The sequence below is a fragment of the Pan troglodytes genome, chromosome X (genome assembly GCF_028858775.2).
Source record: "Pan troglodytes isolate AG18354 chromosome X, NHGRI_mPanTro3-v2.0_pri, whole genome shotgun sequence".
In the NCBI taxonomy this organism is placed as follows: domain Eukaryota; kingdom Metazoa; phylum Chordata; class Mammalia; order Primates; family Hominidae; genus Pan; species Pan troglodytes.
In genome coordinates, this window is record NC_072421.2 from 3,857,080 (window position 1) to 3,870,339 (window position 13,260).

General features: G+C 40.4%; 1 protein-coding gene across 1 annotated transcript in view; it reads right to left on the bottom strand.

Moving 5' to 3' along the window:
* The window catches only part of MXRA5 (matrix remodeling associated 5), a 39,200-nt gene that overhangs the window by 10,048 nt on the left and 15,892 nt on the right, over positions 1-13,260 (bottom strand). Inside the window, exons 3-5 of the mRNA XM_024353007.3 lie at positions 12,542-12,671; positions 11,916-12,306; positions 1,456-6,423 (exon numbers count right to left, since the gene is read on the bottom strand). Coding sequence (XP_024208775.2) covers positions 1,456-6,423; positions 11,916-12,306; positions 12,542-12,671 — 5,489 coding nt within the window. The remainder of the gene's footprint in view (positions 1-1,455; positions 6,424-11,915; positions 12,307-12,541; positions 12,672-13,260) is intronic.

Genomic DNA, 13,260 nt, shown 5'->3' on the forward strand with positions numbered 1-13,260 from the left:
GGCACCCTCGTACACTGTTGGTGGGAATGTAATTTGGTACAACCACTGTGGAAAACAGTATGGAGATTCCTCATAAAACTAACAATAGAGCTGCCTATGGTCTAGCAATCCCACTACTGGGTATTTATCCAAAGGAAATGATGTCAGTATGTTGACAAGACATCTGCACTCCCATGTTTACCACAGTGCTATTCACAATAGCCAAGATATGGAATTCAGCTAAGTGTCCATCAATGAATGAATGGATAAAGGGAATGTGGTATATATGCACAATGAAATGCCATTCTGTCTTTTCTTTTCCTTTTTTTAAAAAAAAAACAAACAAAAAACGAAATTCTGTCATTTGCCACAACATAAATGAACCTGGAGGACATTAGATTAAGTGAAATAAACCAGGCACAGACAGACAAATACTGCATGATCTCACTTATATGTGCAATGTAAGAAAGTTGAACTCATAGAAACTGAAGCAGATAGTGGAATGGTGGTTACCAGGGGCTGGGGGTGGGAGTAAAGGGAAGATATTAATTAAAGAGTATGAAGTTCAGTTAGGAGGAATATGCTTAAGTGATATTATACTCATGGCAACTATAGTTAATAACAATTTAGCTTATACTTGAAAATTGTTGAGAGTAGATTTTGGGTTGTCATCACACACATACGAAATAAGTATGCTGTAAAAAAAGGATAGAGAAAAAGAATGTTTTGTTTCTCTTTTTCATCTTTACACTAATCCCAGAAACAGGGCCATCTTCAGGCAAAGGACAGTAAATGTGGGTTTAATAGAGAATTCTGGAAGCAGGCATGAGTCCCAGCCACTTCCAAGGTGAGCTAAGATGCCACAAGCTCAATTACTAGAGACACAGCCTCTCCCTTATTTATTTATGCTCATGCTGTTCTCCTGAACTCCTCGGGCTAGCTGGCTGCATGGGCATCCCAGGCTTGCAGTGGCCAGCCACCCCTGCCCAGAGAGGCCCTTGAGTCCATAAGAAAGGTAAATTAATCCTAAAGTAAGACTCCAGTAACTTTCTCCTACACAAACTCTGGTTGAAGTGTAGATTGGGTACATATGGACATAAAGATAGGACAAATAGACACTTGGGACTAGTAGAGGAGAGAGGGAGGGGTGGCAAGGGCTGAAAAATGTACCTATTGGATGCTACGCTGGCTACCTGGGTAATGGGATCATTTGTGCCCCAGACCTCAGCATCACACAATATACCCGTGTGACAAGCCTGCACATGTTCCCCCTGTGTCTAAAATAAAAGCTGAAGTTATAAAAATAAAAATAAACACTTATTCGAGTAAAAAAATTCCCCAAATGTGTTATAAAAATTTCTCCTAATGTGTTTATGTTGTTCACCATATACTGTTTTAATGTATTATATTGCTAGCCAATAAAATAAAAATTGACCAAAAAAAAAAAAAAATAAAGTAGATGCTTAAACATCTTACCTGTGGAAACCTTTGTCCAAGTAACGAAAGGCTTTGGTTTTCCTGTTGCCTCACAGGGAAACACAGTGTCTGTCTCAGCGGTGACGGACACAGTCTGTGGGGACTTGGTGAGGATTTGGGGCTTTTCCCCAAGAGACAAGAATTTGGATGCAGGAGGTCCTCCTGCAAAGAATTTTGAGCTGCTCTGGTGGAAGCTTCCTGAGGACTGGACAGAAGATGTTATAAAGGAGACAGAACTCTGGGTGGAAGAGACCATAGGGATATTCTGTAAGTTAGTTGAGGGTGATCTCGTGGTCTGCGCAGTGTGCAACAACGGAGGTGCCGGAGGGCCAAAGTCCAGATGGAAGGTGCTATGGGAATGTATCCTGTTGTAGGAACCTGGAATAACTTTTCTCTCTCTCATTACTGGGGCAGGAGAAGTAGGTATCTGGGGTCTCCGGGTGACTCCCAACTGTGGAAAAGAAAGAGTCTTGTTGGTAAAGAAAGGGAGTCTTCCATTGGAATAATGAGGAATTCTTGGACTGGGAGGCTTTCCAACTGGGTTTCTTGCCTCAGGGATGTTGTTATTTCCAAACACTTTGGAGTAGCCATTGAATTGGTCAGTTCTTCGGTCAGTAAACTTACTAGGAATGCTGGGTTTGGACATGTGCAATGGGAGAGGAGTTGTCGTACTTGATAATCTTGGAGTTGTAAACTGTTTGTTCTCTGGCAAAGCCCCAGAAGGATATGTAGTTATTTCTGGTTTGTTGGTCCAGTGACGAGGTGACTGGGAAGTTACAAAGTATCTGGAAGCGCTTTGTGTGGACATTTCAGGCAGCTTCACTGTTGCTGTTGGTAGGATGGGTTTGGCAGGGACTCTGGTTAGTTGATGAGAAGCATGAACTCTTCCATCCTGGCGTTGGCTATCTGGGCCACGTGGTAGACTCCTACTACCAAATACTTGCTTTTCCAATTCCAGCTTTGTAGACAAGTTAAATGCATCCTGGTCGGAAGAGGGTGTTGATAATTCATTTGGCCCTGACATATGCTGTGTTCCTTCATTGTTCACTGGGTTTGCTTCTGTTTCTGGATTCCCCACATAATTCAAGAAAACATTTTCCTTGGAATCTCTAGATGCTTGAGATATTCTTGGACTGGGAAGTGCTGGCTTAGTGGTGGTGGTTTGTCCCAAAGACATGAGAATTGTGGATGGGGACGAGGATGCTGGCTCCTTCATCCGGGCAGCAGTAGGGGTGTGATTCTGTGGTCTAGTTTCAGAAAGGAGAATAGCCACAGTGGTTTCAAGATGATCTTGATCAAGGGTGGTGGTTTCTGCCTGACTTGAAGCCACCTCCACTTTTATGCTTGAGAGAGTTGTGGAAGAACCAGCTTCTTCCTGGTGAAATGGTGTGGAGACTGTCACAGAGGACAAAAACTCGGAAGTGAAATCCACATCCTCAAGCTCTTTAAGAAGGGGAGGGTCTGTAAGATTTTCCCCAGGAGTGGTAACAGGTATGTCTGTCTGTAGCCTCCCAGGCTGGGCCGTCCTTGAGGGATTCCAGGTTGGAGTTCCTGGAAAGCCTACAGGAGAGGATTCTTCCTTAAATTCTCCCATAGTGGAGACCAAGGAGCGAGAAGTTGGTATGACATTAGTAATTGATTCACCAGTGACTAAAATGTCACTTTTATGTTTGTCAACATTTGTGGCAACATCATCCTTAATTTCTTTTCCATCTGATGTGGGTTTATATGTGACTGGAAGTGTCTCTTGGACTTTAGGGTAAGATGAATATATTTTTCTGGTGGTTGTCATGTAATCTAAGGAATCATAAGGGCCCTCAGTTTTCAGAGAAACAGTTCTAGGCAAAAGTATAGTTTCTGAACTGGGAGTAACAATGTTTCTATGTTTATTTTCTGGAGAAGGGCTGGGCTTGGATCCAGACGCTCTTGAGCTCACTGTAGAAGGGGTATATCGATGTTTGTTTGGCCTCTTCCCGTGTTTTCTCCGTGGTGTTCCCTTGGATGTGGGTTCTGCATTCTTCTCCATTTCCAACTGTTTGGGGGTATTAACTGTGTTATCCACCCAAGCTGTAGGAACCAGAGAACTCTCCACTTGACTTGAAATCTTAATGTCAGGTGCTTGAGTTGGTTGAGTAGAAAAAGTCTCTGATGGGGCAAAAGTTGTGGGTGGGGTTTGCTTGTGCCGGTGGCGGAATTTGTTGGGGCGTAATCTCCTTCTCCCGTTGGGTCTCCTTCGAGAAGGGTGAGTGCTCATGGTGGATGACGGAGCAACTTTTTGCCTTGGTGTTGTTGTTGCTGTTGTGGTGTCTTTGTCTAGAAGGGTACCAACTGTGGTTTCCGCAGGCTTCTTAACTGGAGACATACTGCTCATTATACCCAGTGTGGAGTCAGGCAAAGTGATGGATTTGCTCTCTTGGCCCTCACTCTCAGAACTTCTGGAGTGTGTGGGGTCTCCCTCTAGCATATTTCCTCCCTGTAGTGTCTGAGACATCTCTTTCATACCCTTTTTAATCAGTAAGGTGTCTTGAGTGCTTAGACTACTTTTCACAAGGTAGATGTTGTCTGTCAGTCCTTGTAGATGTGATTGGCCTGGGACACCTGGTTCCCCTATAGTAGAATCCTCAAATAACTGTGATGTACCGGAGTCATTAACCCAGATGGTGGGGGTTGGAGTAAGGTGTGAAAAGGTGTCTTCTTTCATCTTATCCTCATCTGGTTGTGACTTAGTCTCCAAATCTGGGTCAAAGTATTGCATGGGCTCAGACTCAGCCAAGGAGACAGCATCCAATGGAGGCTCATACTCACTGGATGTGGGCTCTGGTGAGGATCCAACATCTGCTGCAGACCAACCCTCTGTTGCCGTCTCTTCATGGGTGGGCTTTTCATAGACTGTGTCTAATGTGTGCAGAGTAGGAGATGGTTCATAAGGCTCAGATATAAGTGTAGGGGCTGCTGTCCCCTTCAGGTCTCCTTCAGTGGAAGTTATCTCCTCAGTCTTCTCAGAAAGGTCATCAACAACTTCCTCCAGAGGTGTGCTTGTTACTTCAGGTTCAACAAGAATAACTCCATTGTGGTTGTGTTCTAGCCCCATGCTGGCTGAGGAAATGGTACCCAAAACGTGCTCTTCTTCACCAAGTAGAGGTACATCTGCTGAGGATTCTTCAGCACTGGTTACTGTCTGCACAGGAGATGCTGAGGGGGGAGAAACAGCAGGAAAAGGTGGTGTGACTTCTAGACTCAAGGATGGAGGACTTGTGGTTTTAATCAACGGGGGTAATTCTGTGCCCTTAGGGAGATTTTTCCCACGGACTTTGGCTAAAATATCAGCCCAGCGCTCCGGATTAATCTGTTTGTTTGCCATGTTTATCCTTCGTCTAGATTCAAACACTCTGCGACCTTCTGCAACATTGGTCTCTGGTTCTTTTTCCGAATGCTTCCAGAGTTTCAGCTTTCTTCTCCCTTTCTTGGCTTTCTTATCTCCATTGATGGCATCATCCTTTGTTTTGAGGAACACCTCTTGGTCCTTTGGATGCAGAAGTCTCCTTGAAGTGTTCTCTTCATCTCCCATGCCCGAGCCCCCTTCATCCTCCACGATGTCTTCTCTGACTCTGGAAAGAGCCTTTGCACCTGGGCGTCTGCCTCTTTTGGATGGCAAGCCAGACCCTTTCTTGGTCACTGTGATTCCCACCGTAAAATGGTCTGCTCCTTGCTGGTTGACAGCCACACATCTGTAGTAACCACTATCACTGACTTGGACCTTTGGGATGGAAAGAGTTCCGTTTGGCAACATGTATACATGTGATGTGTTAGCCAAATCATTAATTATCCTTCTGTTTGGAAGAATCCAGCTAAGGTGGGCTTCGGGTATTGCTAAAGCATTGCAAGGCAATGTCACCGACTCCCCTGGGTTCTTGCCAATTGTCACTGTGTCTTTCTCGGCTGGCTGAGTGGAGGGAGACTGCACAAGTACCCTATATACCATGCGGTCCATTTCATCCCTCACTTGAGCAATGCACTGGTACAAGCCTGAGTCAGATGGCTCCATGGACTTGATCCTCAGCCAGCCACTGCTGAGAATGGAGAACTTGCTGTCTGGGTCATCCATGGGCGCTTTCAGGATGGAGCCATCTGGAAGCACCCAGAAGATAGATGGACTCTCAGAAGCTTTCACGTTGCAGCTCAACTGGCATGGACCCCCTTCCAGGACAGTCTGATCTCTTTGCACAGCTCCACTAGGCTCAATCATTACCCAGCTTCTGCCCCGAGCCTGCCTTGTATCTTTGGTGGATATTGTTTGAGAATACTGGGTGTAGTAGGAAAGTAGCACCTTCTTGGCCGTACTCTGACGTCGGTTCAGCTGGATATCTATGGATGGCTGCATGACCCATTCTGGTTCTGCAAGAATCTGGGCTCTCACACCTGTGTAGTAAAGAGCTTCCTCATCAGCATCCTGCCTGTACTGGTAGCTGACTCTGGGGTCTTTGCTGAGCATGAGCTCTCTGTGTAGCTTCACGGGAACTTCACTGTAGTATGCTATCAATTTCCATAGCTTTTCATAGTTTTCCCGGGTCATTGGACACTCAAAGTCCAAGGCAACTGTTGCATTTATGTCAATATCTGGAGGATCTGTTTGGTTCAAGTGAATTTTGTACACATCCATTGGTTTCTTGATGTCACAGACCAAGTTCACCATGTTCCCGTGCTCGTCGGTCATATTCAAAGAGATGCTCCACTGGGGCAGTTGGAACTTCTCCAGGATGAGCTGGCTGTCACCATCCTCTTCCTGTTCTTGCTCCTCCTCAATACTCCTGCTCCTGTTCTGTCTCAGAGGGGACTCTATTGAAGGCTTCAGACAAGTCATGTCCTTCAGCTTGTGTATCTCATGTTTGTACAACTTCTTTGGACTGAAGCACATTGCACACAACTGACCGCCTTCATAAGCTTTGTCCTTTTTACACTTCAGAATTCCTAAAACAAATAAGCAAATAGACAATAGGGTAAGGAGCCAAAGAATGGCATGCCTTGCACATGGCCAGAGGATAAAGCCTATGTTTGCATCTTTATCACCCAGCTGTAATCCCATAAACAAGGAATCCTATACATGAGTTGCCTTTGAGGCTTCATGTTAAACCACAGTTTTAGCACACTGTGTGGTAACTAACGGGTGCTTTATAACTGCTTAACCATTAATAATAATTTTTACTTAAAAATGTCTTAAAATACTTACTAACAGGTATTTAAAAAACATTTCTAAGTTAAAGAAAACAACTTCATTCACATACATTTTACAATGTAACTTCTGTGAAAGTTTAGGAGAATCTATATAAATATACTGCAAACTGGGGAAGCATTTCTTGGTAAAAGGATGAATCTTTGCACGTATCACATCATATCTACTTTTTGTTGTTTTTCATCTTGATATATATACCAATATATATTTAAAAATCTTGATAGATATCTATCTCAATATATACAAATATGTATCTATCTTAATAGATATATACATAGATAATATATAGATATATAATACATATATATTTATATAATATATAGATATATATCTATCATGATATATAAACATATATTGATATATTAATAAATATATATTAATATGTAGATATATTGACATATAATCAATGTATATTTATATCTAAGTATATATAAATAATACATAAATTAAATATGGATATAAATATATAAACCCCTTGAAAGTATTTTCAGGTAAAAGGAAGAATCTTTGGCATGTAACACATCATATTTACTTTTTTAAATCATGATATAACAATATATAAATTTATAGATGTACACATATTTATAAATAAATATATGATCATATATTTATTCATAAATAATTTATAATTATTAATTATAATATATAATTTATAATTATTAATTATAATATATAATTTATAATTATTAATTATAATTATATAATTATAATTTATAATATATAATTTATAATTATTAATTATAATATATAATTATAATATATAATTTATAATTATAAATTTATTTATATATTAATATATATTAATATATTTATATATTTATATATAAATAAATTTATAATATATAATTTATAATTATAAATTTATAATTATAAATTATATATTATAAATTTATTTATATATAAATATATAAATATATTAATATATATTAATATATAAATATATATAATATAATTATAATTATAAATTATAATATAATTTATAATTATAAATTATAATATATAATTTATAATTATAAGTTATAATATATAATTTATAATTATAAGTTATAATATATAATTTATAATTATAAGTTATAATATATAATTTATAATTATAAGTTATAATATATAATTTATAATTATAAGTTATAATATATAATTTATAATTATAAGTTATAATATATAATTTATAATTATAAGTTATAATATATAATTTATAATTATAAGTTATAATATATAATTTATAATTATAAGTTATAATATATAATTTATAATTATAAGTTATAATATATAATAACTTATAATTATAAGTTATAATATATAATTTATAATTATAAGTTATAATATATAATTTATAATTATAAGTTATAATATATAATTTATAATTATAAGTTATATATAATAACTTATAATTATAAGTTATAATATATAATTTATAATTATAAGTTATAATATATAATTTATATATTTATATATATAGTCAATATGTATGTATCTAGGTAACTATATAACTATATCTATATTTATAACTCTCTATATATTTATAAATTTATAATATATAATTTATATATAATCAATATGTATCTATCTAGGAACTATATATTTATAACTCTGTATATTTATAATTTATAATATATAATTTATATATAATCAATATGTATCTAGGGACTATATATTTATAACTCTCTGCATATTTATAAATTTATAATATATAATTTATATATAATCAATATGTATGTATCTAGGTAACTATATCTATATTTATAACTATATTTATAAATTTATAATATATAATGTATATATAATCAATACGTATGTATCTAGGTAACTATATCTATATTTATAACTCTCTCTATATTTGTAGTAAACACTTCACAGAGTGTTTGCTTTTGAGTTCACGTTGTCCTCTTGGTCTCCTGGATATGAAATCCTCTGGAATTTTCTCCGTCCTTTCTGGCCACAACTGGGTCTCAGTCACTGCTTCCTCCTCCTCCTCTGCCTGAATCTTTGCTGACTGGGTCCTCCTTGACTTGAGCCTAAGCCCCTTTCCTTTCTGGTCGGCTTCAGCGTCAATGGCCTCTCGCATATGTGTGGTTCCAATTACCATCCACCCGCCAGTGATGACTACCATATGTGCTTCTCTAGTCCAAACACATTCCGTGAGTTCCACACCCCATTGCCTCTTTGACATGTCTATTTAGATAGCAAGAAGAGTCCTCAAACTGACATCTATGAAACAAACTTATATTCTCTCCCTGACCTAAATGTAGAATCTCGTGCCTGTTCTATCTCAGTAAGTGATGCCATACTCTCTCTGCCTGGGGAAAGTGGAAGACTAGGAGTTTTTCATGGCAGTCCTCTGCCTACTTCTGCCCATTCCCATTGGGAAGAAGCCAGTCATACTGCTTCATCTGTGACTTGGAGAATTATAAAGCTCCTAACTGGCTTTGCCATCTTTCCTTTTGCCCTCCTGACCATGGTTTTCTGTGTGACTTTCAAAGCAAACACCTCAACATGCGAATAGGATTGTTTTGCACATCTCCCCCCAACACACATACACATACTCACACTCACACTCATACCCACACACATACATGCTGTGAGACAAGGCAGCAAACACAAGCAGGAGCATTTCACAAAATCCCTTGGCCAGCTGAATTTCATGGCTCAGTGAATGAGCACAGCCTCTACATGAATGCCCTGAAGATGATGAGCAGGATGGAGCACAGGTCCACATGTCTCTTGCCTGAATCACTGCACTTTTAGAAAAGATGAGTTCAATGCTCCTAGCCCCTGCCTCTTTCTACACATAAGATAATGTCTGGCAGGATTAAGGACTATGCCTCTGTAATCTATAACCAGATGTCCCCTGGCACCCAAACTTTGATGAGAATCAGCTCTAATATAACTTCTGAGCACAACTGATGTGAATTCTGACCACATTTGGTGTGACTTCTGAGCACCTGCAGAAGCTCCACCATCTGTGTATAAGCTGTGGGCTGAAACCTTGCTATGCAGCAGTCTAACAGAAACTCTCTGAAAGATCCTGGGATTGCAATCTTCAGAAATGCTCACTATATAAAACTAACTTTAATACTTTACAATCTTGAGTTTCTTTCACATACATGCAAATCTACACATACACAGATGTACACACATGTGCACAAATACATGCATAGACATGCACACACAAAGACATGCATGCGTATCTCCAGACAGTAGCAGGGATGGTTCTTTGCCCAGCAAAGTTTTGTGGGTCCACATCCATAATATAGTGTTGCTGCTACAAAATAGCCATCCAAATGCATTTTCAGGCCCCCTTACATCCACTGGGGTGTGAGGACTGGTTCCCACCAATGAAATATGAGTGGAGGAGGTGTGTGTCTTTTCTGGTTAAGACCATTCACAAGTGGGTGTACCTCTGTCTTTCCCACATCCATTGCTTGATGGCCTCTTGGAATGAAGCTCTAAAAGCTAAGAAAAAGCAAGCCTCTTGAATGTCTAGCAGTAAAGACTCCCAAGTAGGCAACTGATCAAATCCAATGATGTTGAGTTGGAAACAAGTTTAGAAGCTGCAAGGAACAGACGGGAAGACTGTGTGGCTAGAAATAAACGAATAAGAAGAGCAATGGGACCACCATGCTAGAGGATAGTGGGGACAGGTGGAGCGACCATTGTGTGGAGACTTCTTGGAGGGAATGTGCAAATGTGTATCTTATCCTAAAAGCAATGGAAATCAGTTACACAGAGGTGTGGCCTGAATGGGTGCACATCCTGTAAAAATGTTCTCACTGCTTTGTAGAGAGTGAATGGAAAACAGGGCTGACAAGGACATGGGGACACTTGTTTAGAATGCTCCCCCTTTCTACCAGAGAGAGGAAAGGAGCTTGATCCAGGCCAGCAGCTGTGAGGATGGAGTTGAGGAAATAGATCCAGGATATGGTAAACACAATGCAATCTAAGGATGGGGATAGGTTGCAAGGTAGGGCTTAGAGAAGGGGGAGAAAGGAAGGAAGGAAGGGAAGATAGGGAGGGAGGGAGAGTGAAGGGGGGAGGAATGGAGGAAGGAAGAGAGGGATGAAAGGAAGGACAGAAGGAAGAAAGGAAGGCAGGAGAGAAGGCAGGAGGAAGGAAGGAAGAAGGAAGGAATGAAGGAAGGGAGGGAGGGAAGGAAGGAAGCGAAGGAAGGAGCGAGGGAGGGAAGGAAGGAAGGAACGAAGGAAGGAAAGAAGGAGCGAGGGAGGGAAGGTGGGAAGCAGGGAGGGAAGGAGGGAATGAAGGAAGGAAGGAAAGAAGGAAGGAAGGAGAGAACGAAGGAGGGAAGGAAGGAGAGGAGGAGGGAATGAAGGAAGGAGACAAGGAAGGAGTAAAGAAGGGAAGGTGGGAACCAGGGAAGGAAGGAGAGAAGGAAGGAAGGAAGGAAAAAATGAAAGAAGGAAGGAGAGAAGGAGGGAAGGAAGGAGAGCAGGAAGGAGTAAAGGAGGGAAGGTGGGAAGCAGGGAAGGAAGGAGAGAAGGAAGGAAGCAAGGAAAAAAGAAGGAAGGAATGAAGGAAAAAAGGAAGGAAGGAGAGAAGGAAGAAAGGAAAGAAGGAGGGAAGGAAAGAAGGAGGGAAGGAAGGAGAGAAGAAGGAAGGAAGGAGAGAAAGAAGGAAGGAAGGAGGGAAGGAAGGAAGGAGGGAAGGAAGGAAGATGAAGGAAGGGGAGAGAAGGAAGGAAGGCAGAAAGGAATCACAGTCTACTTTGTTGCAACTGCAACACATAAGTCCTCGTTGTTGTCATAGCTCTCTAGATCAATAGTGAGCATCGCTTCCGTGTCCGTAAAATAATGACCTTGTAGCCACTCCTCTCATCAGCCTGCTCTTTTCCAAGCATCCTTTGTGAATTTCTCATGGAACATGCATTCACAGCCCCTTCCCAGTCCCAGTTTCCCACATTAAGCTGCAGTCCAAGGCTGGCATGATCCTCCAGATACCCATTCCATGGCAACCCACATCACCTGTATGTAACTGATTACATGAGCACTACATTTCACTAAGGGATAACTGCCTTTGCGTTGGGGAATGGAGATGTCTTAACATTTAAGTGGTAACGTTTAAAGTCTGAGTTCCTGTCTAGCTGATTGGGTGCTCAGATTTCATTGAAGCTCAGATTTCATTGAATAAGTCAATATAAGAACCTTGGAGAATGGAACGTCTCCAAAAAGATAAAAGAATGTGCAGCTAGGAGTGGTCTGCTCTCCTCTCTTCTTACCTCTGGATTTTGCATCCCATTCCAAAAACCATCTCATCTCACAATCGCAGGTCCACGGATTTCCCTGCAAGTAAAGATTCTCCAGAAGCGGCATGTTCCGAAGCATGCTGGCAGGAAGAGTTCTAACCATGTTCTCTGCTAAGTAGAGGTGCCTTATGGTGGAGAGTCTGAAATAATCCAAAAATGTGAACGTGGAGAAGGTGCTGGGGTGCAGCTGGTGGAGGAGATTTCCTTCCAAATGGAGTAGCCTCAGAGACGTTAAGCCGTTGAAAGCTTGAGGGTGGATAAACTCGATCTTGTTGTGGTCAATGTGCAGCCTCATTAAGTTAGAGAGACCCTGGAGGGTCTGTCCTGTGATCACTCTCAGCTTGTTGTAGCTGAACTTGAAAACCTGCAAGGACAGGGGAAAACAAAACAAAACAAAAGGATCCTGTTTATAGTTTAAAAAGCCACAACCACAAACAGAAACCAGTACAAAGGGCTGGAGAGTAATGACATGAAGCTTGTCTTTCATGTCAAACAATAGCCGTTTTATTGATCATTAAGGAGAATGACATAATTTCTATTCTTTATTACTGGTCTTAGAGGATGCAATTTAGTGACGCTTATAAATGCCGTGGGTTTACCTGAAGAGAGCTGAGGTCTCTTAAAGCTCCATCGGGGATGCTTGGGATCTCATTGCCGTGAATCATAAGTAGCTCCAACTTGGTCAGTCCTGCAAATGAGGTTTCTGACAGGGCCTGTATGCTATTAAACCTAAAGAATAGTAATAATAATAATAATAATAATAATTAAGAAAATAAATAGCGAATACTTAACTCCCATATAGGAAACATTCCCTAGCCTGCCCAAGAGCAAATTAGTAAAATGGTGAGTCTTTTTGTCTATTTATTTATTTATTAGAGACAATCTTACTCTGTCACCCAGGCTGGAGTGCAGTGGTCCAATCGTAGCTCAGTGCAGCCTCCACCTCCCAGGCTCCAGCAATCCTCCCACATCAGCCTCCCAAGTAGCTGGAACTACAGGCACAGGCCACTATCCCTGGCTAATTTTTTATTTTTCATTTTTGTAGAGACAGGGTCTTGATATGTGCCCAGGCTGATCTGGAACTCCTGGCCTCATATGATCCTCCTGCCTGGGCTCCCAAAGTGCTGGGATTACAAGCAAGAGTCACTGCACCTGGTCATGAAGTAGTGATTCTGAGGTTACAGGGGTGCCATTCCCAAAGACGTTTATCCCTTCGTGTCCCTATCTCTGGGGTCAAGAAGAAAGTGACACATATTTATTTGTCTTCAGTCTGCTAAGGAACATTCATGGAGAACTTTGACTTGGAATATGCTGTTGT